Raw genomic sequence first — 22,388 nt, forward strand, 5'->3', positions numbered from 1 at the left:
CCCGAACATTATCAGGAAGGCTATTCCAGAGTTTGGGAGCCAAATGTAAAAAAGCTCAACCTCCTTTAGTGGACTTTGCTATCCTAGGAACTACCAAAAATCCAGCGTTTTGTGACCTTAGGGAGCGTGATGGATTGTAACGTGGTAGAAGGCTAGTTAGGTATGCAGGAGCTAAACCATTTAGTGGCATATAAGTCGCATTTTCAGAAATTAATAACGGCAAGCCTAATGTTATAATGTTGGAGGGAAGTCATGGCCTAGTGGTTGGAGAGTTTGACTCCTAACCCTAGGGTTGTGGGTTCGAGTCTCAGGCTGGCAATACCATGACTTGGGTGCCCTTGAGTAAGGCACCGAACCCCCAACTGCTCCCCGGGCGCCGCAGCATAAATGGCTGCCCACTGCTCCGGGTGTGTGTTCACAGTTTGTGTGTTCACTGCTGTGTGTGTGCACTTTGGGTGCATTAAATGCAGAGCACGAATTCTGAGTATGGGTCTCCATACTCGGCTGAATGTCACGTAAATTTTTTTTTATTTTATTTTTTTATTACCAACATTATGGACACTGTATGATATTTCAGTTCCCCTCAATTTACAACAAATCCTTTCAATTTAACCGTATCATAACAGAAAAATAATTAAAAATATATCATTCTAATGGATAAATATAATTGCAGTAATTGCAATAATAATATGAGCTTAGCAAAAAACAAACCAAAACAAATTAATTTAAAATGAAACAAAAGGTAAAGTTGGGCTTACCTCTCTCATTAGGCACAAAGCTGGGCCCCCTCAGGCCCCCCTGTGGCGCCGGCTCTGCTTATAACCGACTCGTTTCAAACTGATGAACTTCACACTGTTACTGATCTGAATAGATGGATGGAGTATGAAAGACACTTAAAGAGCAGGTCATATGGGTTTATGAAAAATACATCTTTTGCAGTTTATAACGTAGTTATCCTTAAATGAAAACAATCTGCAAAGTTGTTAATCAAAAAAGTGCATGATAAAGATATTGTCTCTCAAAAGAGAGAGTTGATTCTGATTCGCCTTTTGAGTCATCATATTTTCTAATCTTTTGCCTGTTACTGGTATACGTCACTGGGTAATATATTTGCATAATCCCCACCTGCCTGGAAACACTTCCGCTAGTTAGTATGTTTACATCATGTTGAGAAGACACTGTGTTCAAGGATACCACAGACCACAGCTGGTGCTCCTGTGATACTGTTCTGCATTCTGATTAATAGATAAGACAAGAACGTTTAGCTGGATGATGGCACTGTCTCTTCTGTAGAGCTGCTTTATAGCTCAATCACATCTTCCAACTAGACACTGGTATTAACCTGAATTGAATCAACATTGAATTGATTCAAACTAGTGACATTGTTGCCTTTTGTAGAACTAGTTACAGTTGAATTGAACTCATTTTCAAATTGACTTCACAATGTCATTGATATGAACTGAACTAGAACTAAACTGACTTGAGCTAGATAATGCCACTAGCTATGTTTCCATCCAAAGATGCGAATTTAGCCTATGCGCAAAACTGGAATATCGCATAAAACATTTGCGAATAAAGCATCGTTTCCAAAAATGAGAACAAAAATGTTACTTCATGATTAACTGGCACTAAATATCTCTAAGAAAACTAGGAAAAGCCACTGAATATAATAATTTTCATATGTAATTATTTGCGCTTCAGAGAGAGCAGACGTTACACAATAAATGCGGTCATTGTTTTTAGAGGTGGATGCCTGCTGTTTGGGAACGCAGTCATGCAAGACTGTAAATATACAGAAATACTTTGAAAATACTTCCCGCATGCATTTCAGAATGACAAGACAAAATATAGATGCTGTGAACGAGATTGGTTTTAATGGTTAGTGGTTATCCCATTTCATAGCACAAAGTCACATGTGTGCATAATGGAATTTATTTGGTAAATGTGATTCCTTTGTAGTTTACTCACATTTTTTCTTATCAGATAAAAAGTTTAGAATTTAGAATCCAGTTAGAATTTTATATATATATATATATATATATATATATATATATAATATATATATATATATATATATATATATATATATATATATATATATATATATATAGTACAGACCAAAAGTTTGGACAAACCTTCTCATTCAAAGAGTTTTCTTTATTATGAATTTACTATGAATGAACACATCTGGAATTATATACATAACAAAAAAAGTGTGAAACAACTGAAAATATTGTAGGTTCTTCAAAGTAGCCACCTTTTTCTTTGATTACTGCTTTGCACACTCTTGGCATTCTCTTGATGAGCTTCATGAGCTTCAAGAGGTAGTCACCTGAAATGGTTTTCACTTCACAGGTGTGCCCTGTCGGGTTTAATAAGTGTGATTTCTTGCCTTATAAATGGGATTGGGACCATCAGTTGTGTTGTGCAGAAGTCAGGTGGATACACAGCTGATAGTACTACTGAATAGAATGTTAGAATTTGTATTATGGCAAGAAAAAAGCAGCTAAGTACAGGAAAATGAGTGGCCATCATTACTTTAAGAAATGAAGGTCAGTCAGTCCAGGCTCAGATTAGAGACCAGGTCAAGACCAGGCACACGGAGTTATAGCAGCAGACACATCTCTAGAACAACTGTTAAGAGGAGACTGTGTGAATCAGGCCTTCATGGTAGAATATCTGCTAGGAAACCACTGCTAAAGAAAGGCAACAAGCAGAAAAGAATTGTTTGGGCTAAAGAACACAAGGAATGGACATTAGACCAGTGGAAATCTGTGCTTTGGTCTGATGAGTCCAAATTTGAGATCTTTGGTTCCAACCACTGTGTCTTTGTGCGACGCAGAAAAGGTGAACGGATGGACTCTACATGCCTGGTTCCCACTGTGAAGCATGGAGGAGGAGGTGTGATGGTGTGGGGGTGCTTTGCTGGTGACACTTGTGGATTTATTCAAAATTGAAGGCATACTGAACCAGCATGGCTACCACAGCATCTTGCAGCGGCATGCTATTCCATCCGGTTAGCGTTTATTTGGACCATCATTTATTTTTCAACAGGACAATGATCCCAAACACACCTCCAGGCTGTGTAAGGGCTATTTGACCAAGAAGGAGAGTGATGGAGTGCTGCGCCAGATGACCTGGCCTCCACAGTCACCGGACCTGAACCCAATCGAGATGGTTTGGGGTGAGCTGGACCGCAGAGTGAAGGCAAAAGGGCCAACAAGTGCTAAGCATCTCTGGGAACTCCTTCAAGACTGTTGGAAGACCATTTCATGTGACTACCTCTTGAAGCTCGTCAAGAGAATGCCAAGAGTGTGCAAAGCAGTAATCAAAAGGTGGCTACTTTGAAGAACCTAGAATATGACATTTTCAGTTGTTTCACACTTTTTTGTTATGTATATAATTCCACATGTGTTAATTTATAGTTTTGATGCCTTCAGTGTGAATCTACAATTTTCATAGTCATGAAAATAAAGAAAACTCTTTGAATGAGAAGGTGTGTCCAAACTTTTGGTCTGTACTGTATGTCTTTGGTGCCAAAATAGTTCATCACTAATCTTTAAAGATTAAATCCCAACTGCCTCCCTTAAGAAACATATAGCCAACAACTATATAATATATAAAATATATGCAGGTCCTTCTCAAAAAATTAGCATATTGTGATAAAGTTCATTATTTTCCATAATGTAATGATAAAAATTAAACTTTCATATATTTTAGATTCATTGCACACCAACTGAAATATTTCAGGTCTTTTATTGTTTTAATACTGATGATTTTGGCATACAGCTCATGAAAACCCAAAATGCCTGTCTCAAAAAATTAGCATATTTCATCCGACCAATAAAAGAAAAGTGTTTTTAATACAAAAAAAGTCAACCTTCAAATAATTATGTTCAGTTACGCACTCAATACTTGGTCGGGAATCCTTTTGCAGAAATGACTGCTTCAATGTGGCGTGGCATGGAGGCAATCAGCCTGTGGCACTGCTGAGGTGTTATGGAGGCCCAGGATGCTTCGATAGCGGCCTTAAGCTCATCCAGAGTGTTGGGTCTTGCGTCTCTCAACTTTCTCTTCACAATATCCCACAGATTCTCTATGGGGTTCAGGTCAGGAGAGTTTGCAGGCCAATTGAGCACAGTAATACCATGGTCAGTAAACCATTTTACCAGTGGTTTTGGCACTGTGAGCATGTGCCAGGTCGTGCTGAAAAATGAAATCTTCATCTCCATAAAGCTTTTCAGCAGATGGAAGCATGAAGTGCTCCAAAATCTCCTGATAGCTAGCTGCATTGACCCTGCCCTTGATAAAACACAGTGGACCAACACCAGCAGCTGACATGGCACCCCAGACCATCACTGACTGTGGGTACTTGACACTGGACTTCAGGTATTTTGGCATTTCTTTCTCCCCAGTCTTCCTCCAGACTCTGGCACCTTGATTTCCGAATGACATGCAAAATTTGTCCAAAAGTCCAGTGCTGCTTCTCTGTAGCCCAGGTCAGGCGCTTCTGCCGCTGTTTCTGGTTCAAAAGTGGCTTGACTTGGGGAATGCGGCACCTGTAGCCCATTTCCTGCACATGCCTGTGCACGGTGGCTCTGGATGTTTCTACTCCAGACTCAGTCCACTGCTTCCGCAGGTCCCCCAAGGTCTGGAATCGGTCCTTCTCCACAATCTTCCTCAGGGTCCGGTCACATCTTTTTGTTGTGCAGCGTTTTTTGCCACACTTTTTCCTTCCCACAGCCTTGATACAGCACTCTGGGAAAAGCCTATTCGTTCAGAAATTTCTTTCTGTGTCTTACTCTCTTGCTTGAGGGTGTCAATGATGGCCTTCTGGTCAGCAGTCTTACCCATGATTGCGGTTTTGTGTAATGAACCAGGCTGGGAGTTTTTAAAAGCCTCAGGAATCTTTTGCAGGTGTTTAGAGTTAATTAGTTGATTCAGATGATTAGGTTAATAGCTCATTTAGAGAACCTTTTCATGATATGCTAATTTTTTGAGATAGGAATTTTCGGTTTTCATGAGCTGTATGCCAAAATCATCAGTATTAAAACAATAAAAGACCTGAAATATTTCAGTTGGTGTGCAATGAATCTAAAATATATGAAAGTTTAATTTTTATCATTACATTATGGAAAATAATGAACTTTATCACAATATGCTAATTTTTTGAGAAGGACCTGTATATATATATATATATATATATATATATATATATATATATATATATATATATATATATATATATATATATATATAGATAGATAGATAGATAGATAGATAGATAGATAGAGAGAGAGAGAGAGAGAGAGAGAGAGAGAGTTTCCATCCAGCAGTTTTTTTTTATGCAATAATCCAAATGGCACATAAAAATAGGTGGATGGAAACACAGCTACTGTTGTCTTTTAGAGCTGTTTTATAGCAGAATCTGAATTGTCTACATAGTTGAGTTTCCACAATTGTTTCTTCCATTTTCCTGTATATCTCTGGAAGCTGCTTTGACAAAAGTTATTTGAGTCTAATAATTGGTCCGTTTCTGACACTTTCTCTATGTTTTTGTTTTCAGCTGAGATCTTACAGGCGAATGACAGCTTAACACAGGTGATAAATCTGTACAGACTGCTGGTGAAAGGTGAGGAGGTGAATGGAGACACCAGCAGCACAGCCAGACTCCCAGGTACAACACTGATGCTATCCATGAGCTCAGTGATGTGTAGAGATGTTGAGCCTCATTGAAATATGAAGTATCTCAAGCTGTAAACTTTATTCTGTGGTTTTTAGCTTTTGGGAAATACTTGTGTAATAGAGTGCCCAATAATTTTATGTTAATTCTGATTGGAAACTCTTGGTGTTCACAGCCCGCAGTACTGCTCTCTTGGATCTGACAGGACTGGATACCTCTCCTTTGGCTCAGTCTTTCTCTGAAGTTCCCTCTCAGACACCTTTTTCACAAGAGCTGGGAATCAGCCTTTTGGATGATGAGCTCATGTCCCTGGGTAAGAAATCTGTGATGATGCTTTGCTATGTAGTTCTTTTGATATTATAAGAATTGTGAATTGGGGCATATGAAGGGTTGTATAAAACAATAAATTGTATGATCTAGGGCTGTGCGGTATATAGAGTTTGAGCGGTATATCGATATTTTCTTTATAAGCAATTTGGTATGAGGCAATACCATTTATATTGATATACAGTAGTTTGATATGAGCGCATCTGAAAACATAGTGGAGGACACAGTCTGAGCTGCTGCGGAGAAAGTACATAATCCATGAAAGCTTCATATTAAGGCCTTTAAAAACTGGTAAGACATAGTTTATAGTTTCGTTACGCATATTAGTTTAAGCGGCTCACCCCGTCAGATGCTTGGACAGAAAGGCTGCATGTACCACTGACTGAGACACAGGCTACTCGCGGTTGTTAAAATTTCACAGGTATATTCTCCATCTGTAAATGTTAGTATATTTAAATTTTTCTGTCAGAAGTAATATATCGCACATATATATATATATAAAAGTCCAAGGTAATTCAAATAAAAAATGACTGAAGCTAACACTAGTAGATTTTTATAACTATAAATGTTCTTTAAACACAACAGCAGCTTTCAGCCTTTCATCATAATGCAAACATGAAATATCAGACATGCAGCAGTAGTTCTTTACAGGTTTTAGGGCTGCACAATTAATTGGAATTAAATCGCGATTAGACAAGCTGCCATTAGCCTTGTTTCCACTCTCAGGCCAGTGTGAGCCAGGGCTTAAAATGGGCTAGGCAGGGCTAATAGCCTTCGGCCAATAGAATGAGGCCCGAATAGCGCAGCGTTTCCACTGTTGGTCCTGAAGCACCGCTGCACTTCACTAAAACACGCCCTTTACACGCCTCTCAGGAACAACGTCACGAAACCCCATCATTTCATCAACAAAGAGAAGAAAACTAAGAAATAAGTCACTGGAACTAGCGCGATCACAAAACGAATATTATAAAAGTGGCCGTTTGTTTGCATGCTTTGTTAAATATTCAAATTCAAAAGCATCAATGTTTTACTATAGAATAAGTGATACATTTATCATAATCAATGAATTTATCAGGACTCAAAATTAGTCACAGAAATACATTTATTTCTATTTTATTCATTTATTTTTAATGCTTAAGCGTTATGAAAATTGCCTGCTTATTCAGTCGGGTCTGTTTCTCTTTATTTGTAGCCTATAAGTCACATATAGAATGAATGATAATATTTCTATTTTTATAAAAGCTCCCGAACAAAAAACATTATTATATTTTTATGATAGGCTACGTGGAGCTAAACTCTCGAGACAAGACTTATGACAGATAATACGAGTTACTAAATAAATTTTGATCGAGAATAAGAAGCTGACGTCTGATTTCTTCAAGTGGTCATATTTACCATGTTTACTATGGTAATGTTAATGCCTAGCGTCTTTTGCATCGTTTATAAATATTTCTGCCTTGTATGGCGATTATAATCCACATCGTATCAAATTATTTCAAAGACACGCTGCTGACTGAAAGTGAGTTTTGAGCTCGACTTATTTAAAGTTTTTAATTTTAATTGTAATTTTTAATGCTTGTGTTATAGCTTTCTGAAATGATCCGCAGCACTGACGCTCTATATTTTTATAAAAGCTCCCAAGCAAAAAACATTATTATATTTTTATAACTCTATATTTTAAACTCTCGAGACGACACTTATGACAGATAAAATGTTACTAAATAAATTCACGATTGTGATAGAGAACAAGAAGCTGACATCTGATTTCTCCAAGTGGTTGCATTTATCATGTTTACTTTGGTAACATTAATGTTTAGCGTGCACTAGGGCTGCACGATGTGTCGTTTAAACATCGATATCGCGATGTACGAATCCACGATAGTCACATCGCAGGATGTTCGATGTAGGCTGTCGTAGTTGATCCGTTATTCATTAACTGTACGGGCCAGCTGCTCCCCGGCCCTTAGTTATGAAGTAAGTTTGGAGTAAAAACATGTTATTAAATGTGGTATTTTCATGTACTCTCAGATGGAGCAGCATTTACTATACAGAGCCGTAGATCACTGAGTGAGAAGATACAGAAACAGCTGTCTTTATTGCGAACAATTTAGTCGATTTCATAATCCTACGATTATATCATCTGCGATCATGAAAGCAATTTTGCATAGCTTGTCGGAGAAGTCAAGTCACCTTTATTTATATAGTGCTTTAAACAAAATACATTGTGTCAAAGCAACTGAACAACATTCATTAGGAAAACAGTGTGTCAATAATGCAAAATGACAGTTAAAGGCAGTTCATCATTGAATTCAGTGATGTCATCTCTGTTCAGTTTAAATAGTGTCTGTGCATTCATTTGCAATCAAGTAAACGATATCGCTGTAGATGAAGTGACCCCAACTAAGCAAGCCAGAGGCGACAGCAGCAAAGAACCAAAACTCCATCGGGCACAGAATGGAGAAAAAAACCTTGGGAGAAACCAGGCTCAGTTGGGGGGCCAGTTCTCCTCTGACCAGACGAAACCAGCAGTTCAATTCCAGGCTGCAGTCAGATTGTGCAGAAGAATCATCTGTTTCCTGTGGTCTTGTCCCGGTGGTCGTCTGAGACGAGGTCTTTACAGGGGATCTGTATCTGGGGCTCTAGTTGTCCTGGTCTCCGCTGTCTTTCAGGCCTGTAGAAGTCCTTTCTAAGTGCCGATCCACCATCTGGTCTGGATACGTACTGGATCCGGGTGACTGCAGTGACCCTCTGATCTGGATACAGACTGGATCTGGTAGCTAAGGTGACCTCGGAATAAGAGAGAAACAGACTAATATTAGCGTAGATGCCATTCTTCTAATGATGTAGCAAGTACTTTAATGGATTTGGATATTAAAAGCATATTAGCATGTTATGTGTAAGCCAGGTTAAAGAGATGGGTCTTTAATCTAGATTTAAACTGCAAGAGTGTGTCTGCCTCTCGAACAATGTTAGTTAGGTTATTCCAGAGTAGGAAAGGATCTGCCGTTCGCAGTTGATTTTGATATTCTAGGTATTATCAAATTGCCATTGTTTTGAGAATGCAGCGGACGTGGAGGATTATAATGTAACAAGCTCATTCAAATACTGAGGTGCTAAACCATTCACGACTTTCAAAGTAATAAGCAAGATTTTAAAATCTATATGAATGTAACGGTTTACAATTAAATAACCAAAATATAAATATAATATAAATAACCAAAAATTATTCAGACAGCTGTTAGTATGACAATTCAATTCAAGTTTATTTGTATAGCATTGTTTACGATACAAATCATTGCAAAGCAACTTTACATTAAGTTTCTACAATATTTAGTAGTAGTTTATCAGTGGTGATTGTCAGTTTGTGTGCATATGACAGGAATTTTCAGAAAAATGTATACAAGACGTGGTCAGCCAGACGATGAACATTATTAACAGAAATTATTATATGATGCAGTCACACTTGTACCAATATTTGTTAGTTCTGTATGTAGTTTCAGGGTTAGCATCATCTGAGGTCCTCTGAGGGGTTGGCATCATCTCTTCTCAGGTGTTCTGGATCCAGACTGGAGATTGTGTAAATCCTAGCAAAACAGAGAAACAAAAGTATTGACAGTACTGTTTACACAACTATCAATATTTAGTCGGGCAACCCTTAGCCTTAATGGCTGCCTGTAGTCTCCTGGGAATGCTGTCATCCAGGTTCATGCTAGTCTCAGCCTCAGACTTCACTCCCACAGACCGTTGGCTTAACGTCTGATGCATACGGAACACAAAAGTGGAAACTCTTCAGGAATGTTGAAATCATCATCTGATTGGTTGAATTATACAGTATTTCCGGGAAATGTGTGCGTCACATTCTGTAATGTTCCACCTATAAAAAAAAAATGGTGTGGCGCCAAACCCCTCACGAAAGAAGAAAGCCGATAAGTTTACAACTGTGACATCGAGCGCTTCTCAGGATCAACTAAACGCTGGATATTCAAGTTCACGGCATAGAATCTTTAAAGGTTAACTAAACCCCTGGTCAGAGCCTGACTGCACCCACTGGCAATATTTGAAAAGTGGGCAGAGCACAGCGGAGATAGAGGGGACGAACCGAGGGCGGGGCTGAGTGCGTGGGGCATGAACCTGAGACCCGCAGTGACGGAATAATTGACAGCTGCTGTCAAGAGTCGCTAAAATGGAGGAGTCACGTGATCAACTGGATAGGATGGCGGCGTAGTTTGATTCTCCTCACCCAGAATTGTTCATTTGGTCGGTAATTCTCCGTTGAAACATTTTATTTTTATACCGTTTTTGAATAATAATTACCCTTGGAGCAGGATGGCTGAATCGAACAAAAAATCCGCGTCTAATGCCTCTAAGAACAAGGGAAATCGGACTGATATGGAAGCCATTGCGGAATCAGTGTTGGAGAGACAGCGCGACTATCTTGAATCACGTTTTGACCAACTTCAACAAATGGGAAAGGATACGGAAGGGAAATTGTGTGCTATTCAGACCCATTTGGTGACTTTGTCTGACAGCATTGGAACCATAAATGCGGAGATGGAGAAAATACGATCGGATGTTAAAGGAAACTCAAAGTTACTAGCCACTCAAGAAGCGACGTTACAACAGATGCAGCTCAAGTTGGCGGACATGGAGGATAGGAGTCGACGGTGTAACATTCGGATCACGGGCCTGACAGAGGGTCTGGAAGGGTCTAATGCAGTGCAATACCTGACGCAATCGCTCCCTAAGTGGTTTCCCTCCCTCGGTAGCCTCCGGGGTGAAATAATGCGCGCACATCGCATGTATAATGACAACAAGAGTCGAGCGAACAACCGCACAATGATTATCAATGTCCTTCGATTTACCACCTGTCAAGAAATTCTTCGGGTTGCCAGGAAAAACCCTCTCACTATTGATGGTCGGAGGGTGAGATTTTTACCTGATTACAGCAGCTACACCCTTAAACGCCGCCTAGCCTTCTCTCAAGCAATGGATAAAGCCAGAGCCAAAGGCGTGGAATTCTTCCTTCTCTACCCTGCCGTTTTGAAGATTAAGGTTGGTGGTCGAGTAGAGTCGTTCCAGTCTCCGACAGATGCTGAGGATTTTATCCACACATTACCGGCAGTGCTTCCCCTTTCCTCGAATGCAGACGATGTCCCGGTGGAAACTGAAGGCACAAATGCTGAATCGAACGACCAGTGATTGTTCAAGCTGGAGTCTTGTCGGGATCCGTATTGTTGTTTAACTTACTTCTTGGGCCACTGTTACACAATTGCAGAAACGATGGGGTAGACCGTTTGGAATTTTTTTTTTTTTTTAATTATATTGAAGCAGTTCCATAAGTGGCCTTAAACTCAAGTTTAATTCTGTGTTTACACAATTTATTTGAATATTCATCCTTAGACGTTCTAATTTATGTATAGGCCGTGGATTAAGTTGTTTTGCACACGCAATTTCTGCGATCAACTACCCCCCCCCCCCTCCTTTTTTTTTTTTTTTTTTTTTTTTTTTTCTTTTCTTTGTTTTTTTTTTGTTTGTTTTTGTTTTTGTTTTGTTTTGTTTTATTGTACATATGTTTCTAATAATGTAGGCCTACAACTTAAGTGTAAGCTCACTTGTTCACAGTTGTTAGTCCCGGTAGGCCTACAAGCTCAGTAGTATAGTGATGTATTTCACTTAGCCTATTTTTGTACTATTGCACTATTATGTGGTCAAGAAATCTTGGTATTTTCAACGGTTCTTTCATGGTTACACAATTCTGGGTTGAATTATCTTTGCTGCCCCGTACCCATAAATGGTCACGGATCAATACGATCTGTATGTGGTTCTTATTTACGTCTTTGATTTTGTTTTGTCCTATTTTCTCTCACTGTTTTTGTTGTTGATGTATTTGTGTTATAGGGGAAACTCATTGGATTTTTTATTAATATTGTATTTTGGGGTATATTCACGTCGCTTAGCAATATTTGGTGAGGAAACCTTTATTGCAATTTCAGTGAGTGTAGCTTCTGGCAAAATAAAATTTATATTTAGATTGCCAGTGGTTGTTGTGAGAACTGTACATGATGATTATGGGTGAATTATCTATTCTTGTATGGAATTGCGATGGGCTGAATGCACCACATAAACGGAAAAGTGTCTTAACCTTGCTCCGGCAAAAGAAAATTAATCTCGCGCTTTTACAAGAAACTCATTTGCTAAATAAGGATTCTGGTCGTATCGCTAATAAATATTATCATACTATTGCTTCCTCTACGGCTAGTACAAAAACCAAAGGGGTATCTATTGTTTGCAGGCGTAATCTCAAAATTAAGGTGTTGGACTTATGGGCGGATGAAGCAGGAAGAATTGCTATTGCGATAGTGGAACTGTATGACATAAAGATTGCTCTTGTATCTATCTATGCACCAAATACATTTGATAATTGCTTTTATGATACATTAACACAAAGGATGTTAGATCTGACTGATTATTCATTCATAATAGGAGCAGATATGAATGCAGTCTGGGATGTCAATATTGATCGGTCAAATTCGACTGCTTCCAGAGACCAGGAATTGGCTACTGCCGCTTTACATTCGTGGGCTAAAAGTTTGGGGCTTGTAGATGTATGGCGATCTCTCAATCCCTCGTCAAAAGACTATACTTTTTTCTCTTCCAGACATAAAACGTTTTCAAGAATAGATTTTCTGTTTTCATCTCCTAAACTTTTCCAGAAAATTGATTATGCTGGGTTATTGCCTATAGCCCTCTCGGACCACAAAGGAATATGGTGCTGCGCTACGTTGGGCTGTTTATCCAAGCGAGCCACTAAGTTGCGATTCAATACTTCCTTATTGGTGAATGATGAATATAAGACACAATTCCTATCTCAATTAGAGGATTTTTTGAAGTTTAATGTGGGTTCCGTTGATGACCCCAGAATATTATGGGAGGCTGTAAAAGGTTTTATACGAAGCAATGCTACACTGTTCTGCTCCAATATTCGCAAAGCCAGATCTGCCAAATTGCAAGCTCTTGAAGCAGACTTTGTTAGACTTGATTCCACTTTACAGAGCAATTACTCTTCACGGATAGCAGTGGAACGGGACCTTGTTAAGAAAGAAATAAATAATATTCTGAAGCAACGCTCAGAATTTTTAATCCATAGAACTAGACAGCGTTACTATTTCCATGGGTCCAGACCTAGTCATCTTTTGGCTATGAAAATTAGGTCAAATGAACATTTTGCCGATATTTCCTCCATCAAATCCTCAGCCGGCATTATCACAACTGAACCCAAACAAATTAACGAGACGTTTCGTGTCTTCTATTCCAATTTGTACAAATCCGAGTCTCAGCCTGAAGAGAATAGATGCAGTGATTTTCTTAAAAAGTTACATCTACCACGGCTAACAACAAATGCTTCCACTCTACTTGATAGCCACATTTCTTTAAAAGAATTGAACGAGGCTGCCCTTGCTATGCAAAGGAATAAATCACCTTGTTTAGATGGGATACCACCTGAGTTTTATGTTGTGTTCTGGAATAAATTAGGTCCCTTGCTTCTAGACATGATAACGACTTCAATTGAAAAAGGCAGCTTTTCTAGAGATGTCAATACTGCCCTAATATCTCTGCTTTTAAAGAAAGATAAGGATCCTTCAGAATGCGTAAACTATAGGCCATTAAGTCTGTTAAATTCCGATTTAAAGATTTATGCAAAGGTACTTGCCCGGCGCATTCAGGATCACATGCCCTTGCTAGTCCATTGTGATCAGACAGGTTTTATTAAAACTAGACTGGCAGTGGATAACGTCAGGCGTCTTCTACATATAATAGATGCGGCAGTGGATGCTAAGGTTCCTTCAGCAGTGTTGTCCCTGGATGCAATGAAGGCCTTTGATAGGATGGAGTGGTCTTTCTTGTGGTCTGTTATGGAAAATATGGGTTTTGGTAAGGGTTTTATACATATGACTAAGGTTCTTTACTCTAATCCCACAGCATTAGTACTCACAGGACAATTACTTTCCTCACCAATTACTATCACTAGGTCTTCACGACAAGGGTGCCCTTTAAGTCCAGCTCTTTTCCATTCACAATACTTTGCATCATGTAGCATTATATGCAGATGATGTTCTGGTTTTCATGGAAAATCCAGTACAGTCTATTTCTAGCCTGCTGGCTGTTTGTGAAGAGTTTGGCCATTTATCTGGTTTCAGGGTTAACTGGTCTAAATCTGCCCTCTTACCTTTAAATGAGTCTGCTAAAATATTGCAGTACCCTTCCGTTATCGCTGTTGTTCAGCATTTTAAGTATCTTGGGATACAAATTTTTCCCTCTTTGAACCACATTGTGACGCACAATTTTTCAGAAGTAGGCAAGGACATCAAGAGAGATTTGGACAGATGGATCAATCTGCCCAACTCTCTGCAGGCTCGAATCTCTATTGTAAAAATGAATATTTTGCCTCGATTGAATTTTTTTAGTTCTATGATTCCCCTCTCCCCTGCTGTCAACTTCTGGAATAAAATCCATGGTAATATCTCCCAATTCATCTGGAATAGAAAGAGACCACGTTTAAAACTGACTACTTTACAAAGGAAGAGGGTAGATGGAGGTTTGGCAGTGCCTGATTGTAAGTTCTATTTTTGGTCTTTTGTACTTCGGCCTTTGCTTGTATGGTTTAACCCTTATATTCCTGTCTCTTGGCGCAAGATAGAAGAACATATTGTGCATCCATGGAATCTAGAAGACATCCTTTTTTCTAATGTATCAAATAAGCAATGTCGGCTGCGCTTTGGTCCCATAGTTTCCCATCTTATTCAAACCTGGAGGTTAGTTGAATCTAGATGCAAGGTCTCTTGCAAGTGGCATACACAATCTCCCATATTTAGTAATAAAGGATTGACAATTGGAGGTAGACCCATTCCTCCTTCACATTGGAGTAGGAGTGGTATTCGTCATTTGAAAGACATTTATAATGATTCTGGTTTGTGCTCTTTTCAAGACATTGCAAACTCATTCAATTTGCCAGCATCCTCATTTTTCTTTTATCTACAGCTTAGATCGGCCCTCAAAGCATATGGTGTTCCTTGGCAGCAACCTTTGCTTGTACACCCATTGTATAAGTTGATTATTGCTCAAGGGAATAATAGGGGCTTGGTGTCCATATTATATAACTTTATATTAGAGGCCTCTTATGCCAAATTGCCTTTAGATAGGCTGTGGAGACGTGACTGCCCAAATTTGGATCCAGAATTTAATTGGGAGGATGTTTGGGTAAATATAAAGGAGGCCTCTCGTAATCCTGACCACCAGCAGATACATTTCAACTTTGTACATAGAACGTATTTAACACCTCGTAAACTCCATTTAATGAAGAGATTAACTGATCCAACCTGTACCCAATGCGTTCTGAAGGTTCCAGGCACTTTCTTATATATGATGTGTGAGTGTCCACCTGTTGCTCAATTTTGGACTCAGGTGGCATCCAGATTATCCGATCTGGTTTCAGCAACGATACCTGTAACGGTGCCTGTCCTGTTACTGAATAACCTAACAATGTTGGACCTTAATAACCAGCATAAGCGCACTGTACTAGCTGGCCTCACAGCTGCTAAAAAAAATGATTGCATTGAGATGGAAGCCTCCTCATTCACTTTCTGTTAAATGTTGGATTCTTACGTTTTTAGACGTGACTCTTCTAGAATTGTCTACTGCTCGAGTTAATGGTGCGAATGAAAAGGCTCTCTGTAACTGGTATACTGTTTCTGAATCACTAAAAGCCTGGGTGAGATGATCTCTTTTCTTTATCTGATTTAATTCAAGTTGGTTTACTCTGTGTATTCATTAATTCAAGGTCCTGAAATCGAGTTATTCCCCTTGTTTTTTTTGTTTTGTTTTTTTTTTGTTTTTTTTGTTTGTTTGTTTTTTTATGTATATTTCAATGTATGTGTATATTTTGTTTTTGTGCATGTGTGTATATATAGATATATATACATATTTTCTGTTGACTGTTGCTTATGATTTTAAAATGCTTAATATCTTGTTGTTCTTTTTCCTTCAATAAACATTTGATCACAAAAAAAAAAAGAGTCGCTAAAATGGAGAGTGACTGTAGTGACGCAAGTAGCTTTGCAACAGAGCAATCATTTGAAGTAGAGGACTTTTTCTCCCCCACCTTCACCTGAAATGGAGGATGTCGAGGTGTCTGTGGCCTGAGCCATATCAATTCGAGTCGCTGGCTCAAACTGCGGTCTTAAATCCCGCACCGCGCCGCTTTTCAGTGCGAGCTGTGTGGAGATGCCCATTTCCACCTCCATTGCGTTGGAGAAGCAATCCCGCGTAAAATGCAGTTTGCACACTCTAGCTCTAGGCGGGAACTTGCGGTCTTCCAGGCCAAGTCCATGCAACCACTGGCGCCTAATTGTCAAGTGCTGGAAAACTATGCAGTCCAGCAGTGCTGTCGCAACCAGCAACAATACACCTACGTACCATCCTGACCACTGTACTAAATACAGATAAATCTACACCAACTTGAAGCTATCCTAACTGATGCAGTACTATACTACTAACTAACTATGCTTCTAACAATACTAACGTTACACTAACAACTATGCTAATTAACTACATGGGCTACACAAAATAATCTAAATAACTATATAATTGCTATGCTAAATAGATGCTATAATAGTCTATCCTGGTCGTTTTCAATACTCGCAATTCCAACTCCTGACACACTACAGTGATTTTGATGGAACAAGATGGTTTTATACTGCCAGGGGCGTGGTAGCTCGTACCAAGGAGCGTGGTGAGCTGGAAACTGCTTACGTCACCTGCCACCACTTACGTCACTTGCCACCGCAACATCCAATAGGAAAAATCAACTGCAGTAGCCACCGTTCAACCTGAAGAGGGCAGCACTCAGACGTTTTTACACCATATATTGTAGAATTAAAACACTTTATACTCAAATGTCAAAAAAGTTACTCGAATCAATGAACAGCACTAATAAAGCCCCATTCTTACAGATCATGAACTAAAAAAAGTTGGTTTAGGGTTTAGTTACTCTTTAAAATACATCTGAGAGTTTTACTCACTGGTCTGTTATTGTAACAACATTTCCGCGCCCCGAGACGTGACGCTGACCTAACAGCTAACAGCTTAGCACTTTTCACACAGACTGCTTGATTCACTTTCGCCAGAAAGTCGTGTATGCCTAAAGTTGAAAATAAATAGTTTATAATGAATACCCCAATTAATGGTCTTATTTTTACTATTTAGTTTATCCAAATGATGTTTGTGCTAAGTGAGTGAACATCAAAGATCACACAACAGAAGTGCACGCTCTCTTCTTCCTACCGTTAAGTAACTTAGCATTGCTTTACTTGTTTTTGACACATCCGACCGAACAGGGCTGGCTCTAGCCCTTTGGTTGCCCTAGGCGAGATTGAGTTTTGCGTTTTGTAGAAGATATACTATAGACCAGCATACAGAGTATAATAGACCAGTAGTGTTTGAGATTAATTAATGAGGAATGTCAATATTTACTTGGAAACAAGTCACTGAAGTTTTAAATTGTGGTTGAATAAACGGTATTCAAGGGTCTTACTTGCTTCAGGCTGAGTATCCCTGGTCTCAGTGGTCTGTGTTTCACTGGGGCCTGGAGTAGTATATGTGGCCCCTTCACCTGCGACAGCCAGATCAGTGGTGTTAAATTAAATTAGTGAAAATTACTAAAACTGTGGTTGAAATTAGATTCATAGGGATGGGATGTTATTGTGACTTCCATGTGTTTTCATTATCACCCCCCCTCCCCCAAAACTAATAAGTTGCATATACAAAAATACTACAAAGAATGTTCAAGGACATTTAATTATGACTCAAACAATTGATGAACAAACAAAAATGCTTTTATAGTCACTGCAACACTTCAACAAGCAAATTATGACTTGAAGGATCAACAGTAATAAATTGTACATACACAAATGCTACAAAGAATGTTCAAGGATATTTACCAAATTAAGTAATAAACTCCATTACCTGTGCAAAACTATACCCTCTACAAACAAAAGTCCCTTTTGGCTTTCACCTTCAAAATTGAAGCAGCATTACAATTTGACTCGTCTGGACTTCCTGATGACAAATTCGTTGATGGTATCATCAAATGATATTTTACTTGAGAACTCTTGGTTGATGCTCATCAGTGCAAGCCCATTGAGGCGTTCCTGACTCATCATTGACCTCAGGTAGGTCTTAAGTAATTTTAATTTAGAGAAGCTTCTTTCAGCAGATGCTACTGTCACAGGTAGTGTGACAGCAATTCTTAGGGCCAACCACATATTAGGAAAAACTTCTTCTCCAAGTAATTCAGAACTTCCATTGTCGTCATGCCAGCTTTTGGCAACACTGGGAAATTTTTCAACTCAAGTGCGAGTTCCCTCCCATCAACATCTTTATGGTCACCGTGGCTCAGAGTGTTGCTGAGGGTTTCACACTCCTTTGCAAGTTCTTCCTCTGGCAAATTAGGAAAGTTCACCAACACTCCAAACTTGTCCTCAACATCACCCAAGAGCTTGAAGCGTTCTTGCAGTGATGTAACTGACGTATCAACAATGACATTGAAAAAGGAAATTTCCAATTTCTTTAGCGCATTTCCCTCTGGCTCATTAGGGGATTCATAAGAGAACTGACTTTTGTTTTTTCTCAGCCTCTTCTGCTTTAGGACAGTGTCCACATTCATCTACTCACAGAGATCTCTTGTAGATACCTGAGCAGCAGCGAACCCAGTGCTTCAGTAGCTGACCAGAGAGGCTTCAGTTGTCCTCAGGAGATTCAGAGCCACATCCAGTTGCATAGACATGTACTGTAATGCTTTGCTGACATGATGAATTTTAGTCAGCATGTCATACCACACAACGCTACAAATGGAGAAGCAGTATGACCCAACCTCTTCAGCCAAAGACTGTGCCTCAGTTTTAATCATAGAATCAGTGGCTTTCTCCCTGACCTCAAGAAGGTATTTGGCTTGCTTTATCTCGTTTAACATATAATGTAAAAATTTTTCACCAGTGCAATCAATTAGTTAATTTTGAGTATCCTTTGCTATGTATGTTGTATGGCTGGCTCCTCTCTCCACATCAGCAACATGCTGTTTGAGGACAGGGTCAAATTTGGCCATGAGCTCAACTTCCTTAAGGAAGTTTCCATTGTTTGGCTGGTATAGCCTGTCTGATTTCCCCCGTAGAGGAATATTTTGCTCGGCCAAAGACTGTATTATGGCCACCAACCTGGTCAGGACTTCACGCCACCTCCTCCTATCAGCTTGAAGGGGTGCCATTTCCATTTGATCAATCAATGTCTGGTCCCTTTCTCCAATTCCTTCCATCTGGTCATGTGCCCCGAATGCTCTGGACTGTGCTTGTTGCTTTTTAGGATCTCACTACAATTCTTCCAGTCATTTAGACCACTACTAATGAGGTTATAATTTTTCTGTGAAAAGGGCTTGCAACAAAAGCAATAGAGTATTTTTTCCCTTGAATATACAAGCCAGCTTCTCTTCATTTTCCCCATTTACTAATTTCCTATTGAAGTGGTTGTAGTGGCAGCTTCTCCCATCATCTCTTTTTGGAAATGTAAAGTCTGGACTGGTCTGGTACGGTCCTCTGCTAACTAACTCTGTCCTTACTGCATCACAGAGGGCTGGCCAGTCAGCAGGATCTATAGGTGCTCCCTGGATATCAGGAATTGCAGAGGGTGAGGTGTCTGCAGGCGGCAGTGTAGTAGCAGAGCATGTTGTGTTTGTTGTTCCTTCACCTAAAGGCAAATTCATACATGCAAAATTTATGTTAATGCTTTAATAGGGGTACACAATGTCAAGCAAAAATGCAATAACAAGTAGTACTCTTCATTTTATCCATATCCATCAAATGTTCTTATTTTGTTTGTGCTGTTTTCTGAGATTCGTTAATGGTTTTATAAGTTATAATACAACAGTTGGTAAATGTATAAAAAATATACATAATTACTATGCTGTGCTTAAGCTATACATTACTATACTATAGACCAGCGTATAGAGTATAATAGACCAGTAGTGTTTGAGATTAAATGAAGAATGTCAATGTTTACTTGGAAACAAGTCACTGAAGTTTTAAATTGTGGTTGAATAAACTGTATTCAAGGGTCTTACTCGCTTCAGGCTGAGTATCCCTGGTCTCAGTGGTCTGTGTTTCACTGGGGCCTGGAATGCTAGATGTGGCCCCTTCGCCCTGCAACAGCCAGATCAGTAGTGTTAAATTAGTGAAAATTACTAAAACTGTGGTTGAAATTAGATTCATAGGGATGGGATGTTATTGTGATTTCCATGTGTTTTCATTATCTTCTAGTACATATTGTCAGATGGTTGTAAGCTTGAATTACTTATTCAAAGGACTAAGTTCCTTCAGGCTGCGTGTCCCTGGTCTCAGTCGTCTGTCTTTCACTGTTGCCCTGAGTGCTTGATGTGGTCCTGGGTGTCCCTTCTCCTTCACCTGTATACAAGCATATTGTATAGCCAGACAAGCAGTGAGTGAAATGATGAATGTGGTTGAACTTCTTTAAGAAAACAAGCTATTGTATTTTAATACATGCTAACCTTTTTCTGTTGTACTTTAAAGTATGGATGTGGCTTGAATAAATACTGTTAAATAGACTCACTTGATGCAGGCTGTGTGTTCCTGGCCTGTGTGTCACTGGTCCCTGGAGTACCACTACTGGATGTTCCTACTCCTGCAGCTGTATGTATTTAAACACAGAGTTCATTCATGCTGTTCGTTACACAATTGCATTTGGTCATTTCTATCATCCTACCACATAGTTGCATTTTACAAATACATTTTATCTCTGACCATTTAACTTGTAGTAGATAAATTACAATTACTACCACCACTACTATTATTACCAATCTATTAGGCTGCTACAAGGCCAAATAATACTACTGATTACAATTAGTAGTATTCATGTGATGTGATTATAAAAGTAATAATTGCTAATATTAATAACAATAACAAAAACAGCAACAATAGTACTAGTTGTACTTGCAAAGTTCAGAGATAGAAGAACATGAAGGATCAGGTGTCCTTTCTCCAGCAGGTGCCGGCCTTTGCAAACATTGCCTGAGTGCATCTGATCTGGCCATGGCCAATTAAAAAAAAAAACATTTTAGTATAGTATATTTAGTATATACAGAAGAGTGAACACCACGTTAACACCACTATCAGCATAATGGTTACTGTGTGTGTATAAGCCTGAAGATTTACCTCAATACTGGGTTTTCCTTTTATCTTCTTCCTTTCTCCGTTTTTGTCCCTGTGCACCAGAGGGTTTATTAGACCACTTAATTTTCTTCATCAACTGCGCACTTGCCTAACGTAATGTAACAGCGACCCTAGAGGGCACCCGCGCCCCAACATATTTGTCGCCCTAGGCAACCGCCTAGTTCGCCTATAGCAATCGACCTGCGACCGAACTACAGACTTTTCAGTGGTGTCTGTGAGAAATGTAAATTCAGTCAACAAGCTCGAGCATCTGCTCTGCCGCCGCGCTCAATCCACTCAGTGTGCTTTGCTTATCAGTGCACATCAGCTATACAGGCATTAATACTGAATGTTTAACATAATATTCATTACATACATATACTTAGTAGACATCCTTAATCTCTAATAACTCTGTTCTGTTGTCGGTGTTTCTTTGTGTGAATATGGCACTTACCACATGCTGTGTGGTATCAGTGCTTGGTATTGGGGCATTTTAACAAGTAGGAGTATCGGGCCCGATACCTGTATTGGTATCGGCATCCCTAATCACCAGTATTGACTTCAATGGATTTCATTAAATTCCTTTGAAACCTGCTGCTCACAATGGTCTAAATTTCTGAAACTTACACATTAAAAACATTATTATTTATTACTCTGAAAATTTTAATATGATTGTTAAGTGGTAAGAGGTCTTTCATGATGCTACATGCCGGTGTGTGAATTTGATAGGTGATGATATAAAATGAATGGTGCTTTAAAAAGACCTTGAATTTAGCGTTCATGAAAGAGTGGGAACCCTGTGTATAGAAAACTACAATGTGCAGATCCGTAATAAGACTTTGACTGCATTGCCACTGCACATTCCTGCTATATACACCAGAGTTTCTTGGTATTCGCTTCTGAAATTCCTACGTCAACTTCATTGATTATAATAGCAATAGTTTTGCGCTGACATTTTTACTTGCTTTTTGTATATAATCTATTCACAAAATAAATAAAACTAAATTCAGATAGACAAATCTGTAATCTGTGTTTTTATGATCTTGTCATGTACCGGACAAAAACAATAAAAAGTTGAATTACAAAAAAATAAAAAAAAGATAAAT

The 22,388-nt window shown here is 39.0% G+C and overlaps 1 protein-coding gene across 1 annotated transcript in view; it reads left to right on the top strand.

Annotated features, from left to right (window-relative positions):
• gga1 (golgi-associated, gamma adaptin ear containing, ARF binding protein 1) overlaps positions 1-22,388 on the top strand; it is a 56,188-nt gene that overhangs the window by 28,583 nt on the left and 5,217 nt on the right. Inside the window, exons 10-11 of the mRNA XM_059560578.1 lie at positions 5,567-5,677; positions 5,859-5,996. Of these exons, the coding sequence (XP_059416561.1) occupies positions 5,567-5,677; positions 5,859-5,996 (249 nt within the window). The remainder of the gene's footprint in view (positions 1-5,566; positions 5,678-5,858; positions 5,997-22,388) is intronic.

The sequence above is a fragment of the Carassius carassius genome, chromosome 10 (genome assembly GCF_963082965.1).
Source record: "Carassius carassius chromosome 10, fCarCar2.1, whole genome shotgun sequence".
Classification (NCBI taxonomy): Eukaryota; Metazoa; Chordata; class Actinopteri; order Cypriniformes; family Cyprinidae; genus Carassius; species Carassius carassius.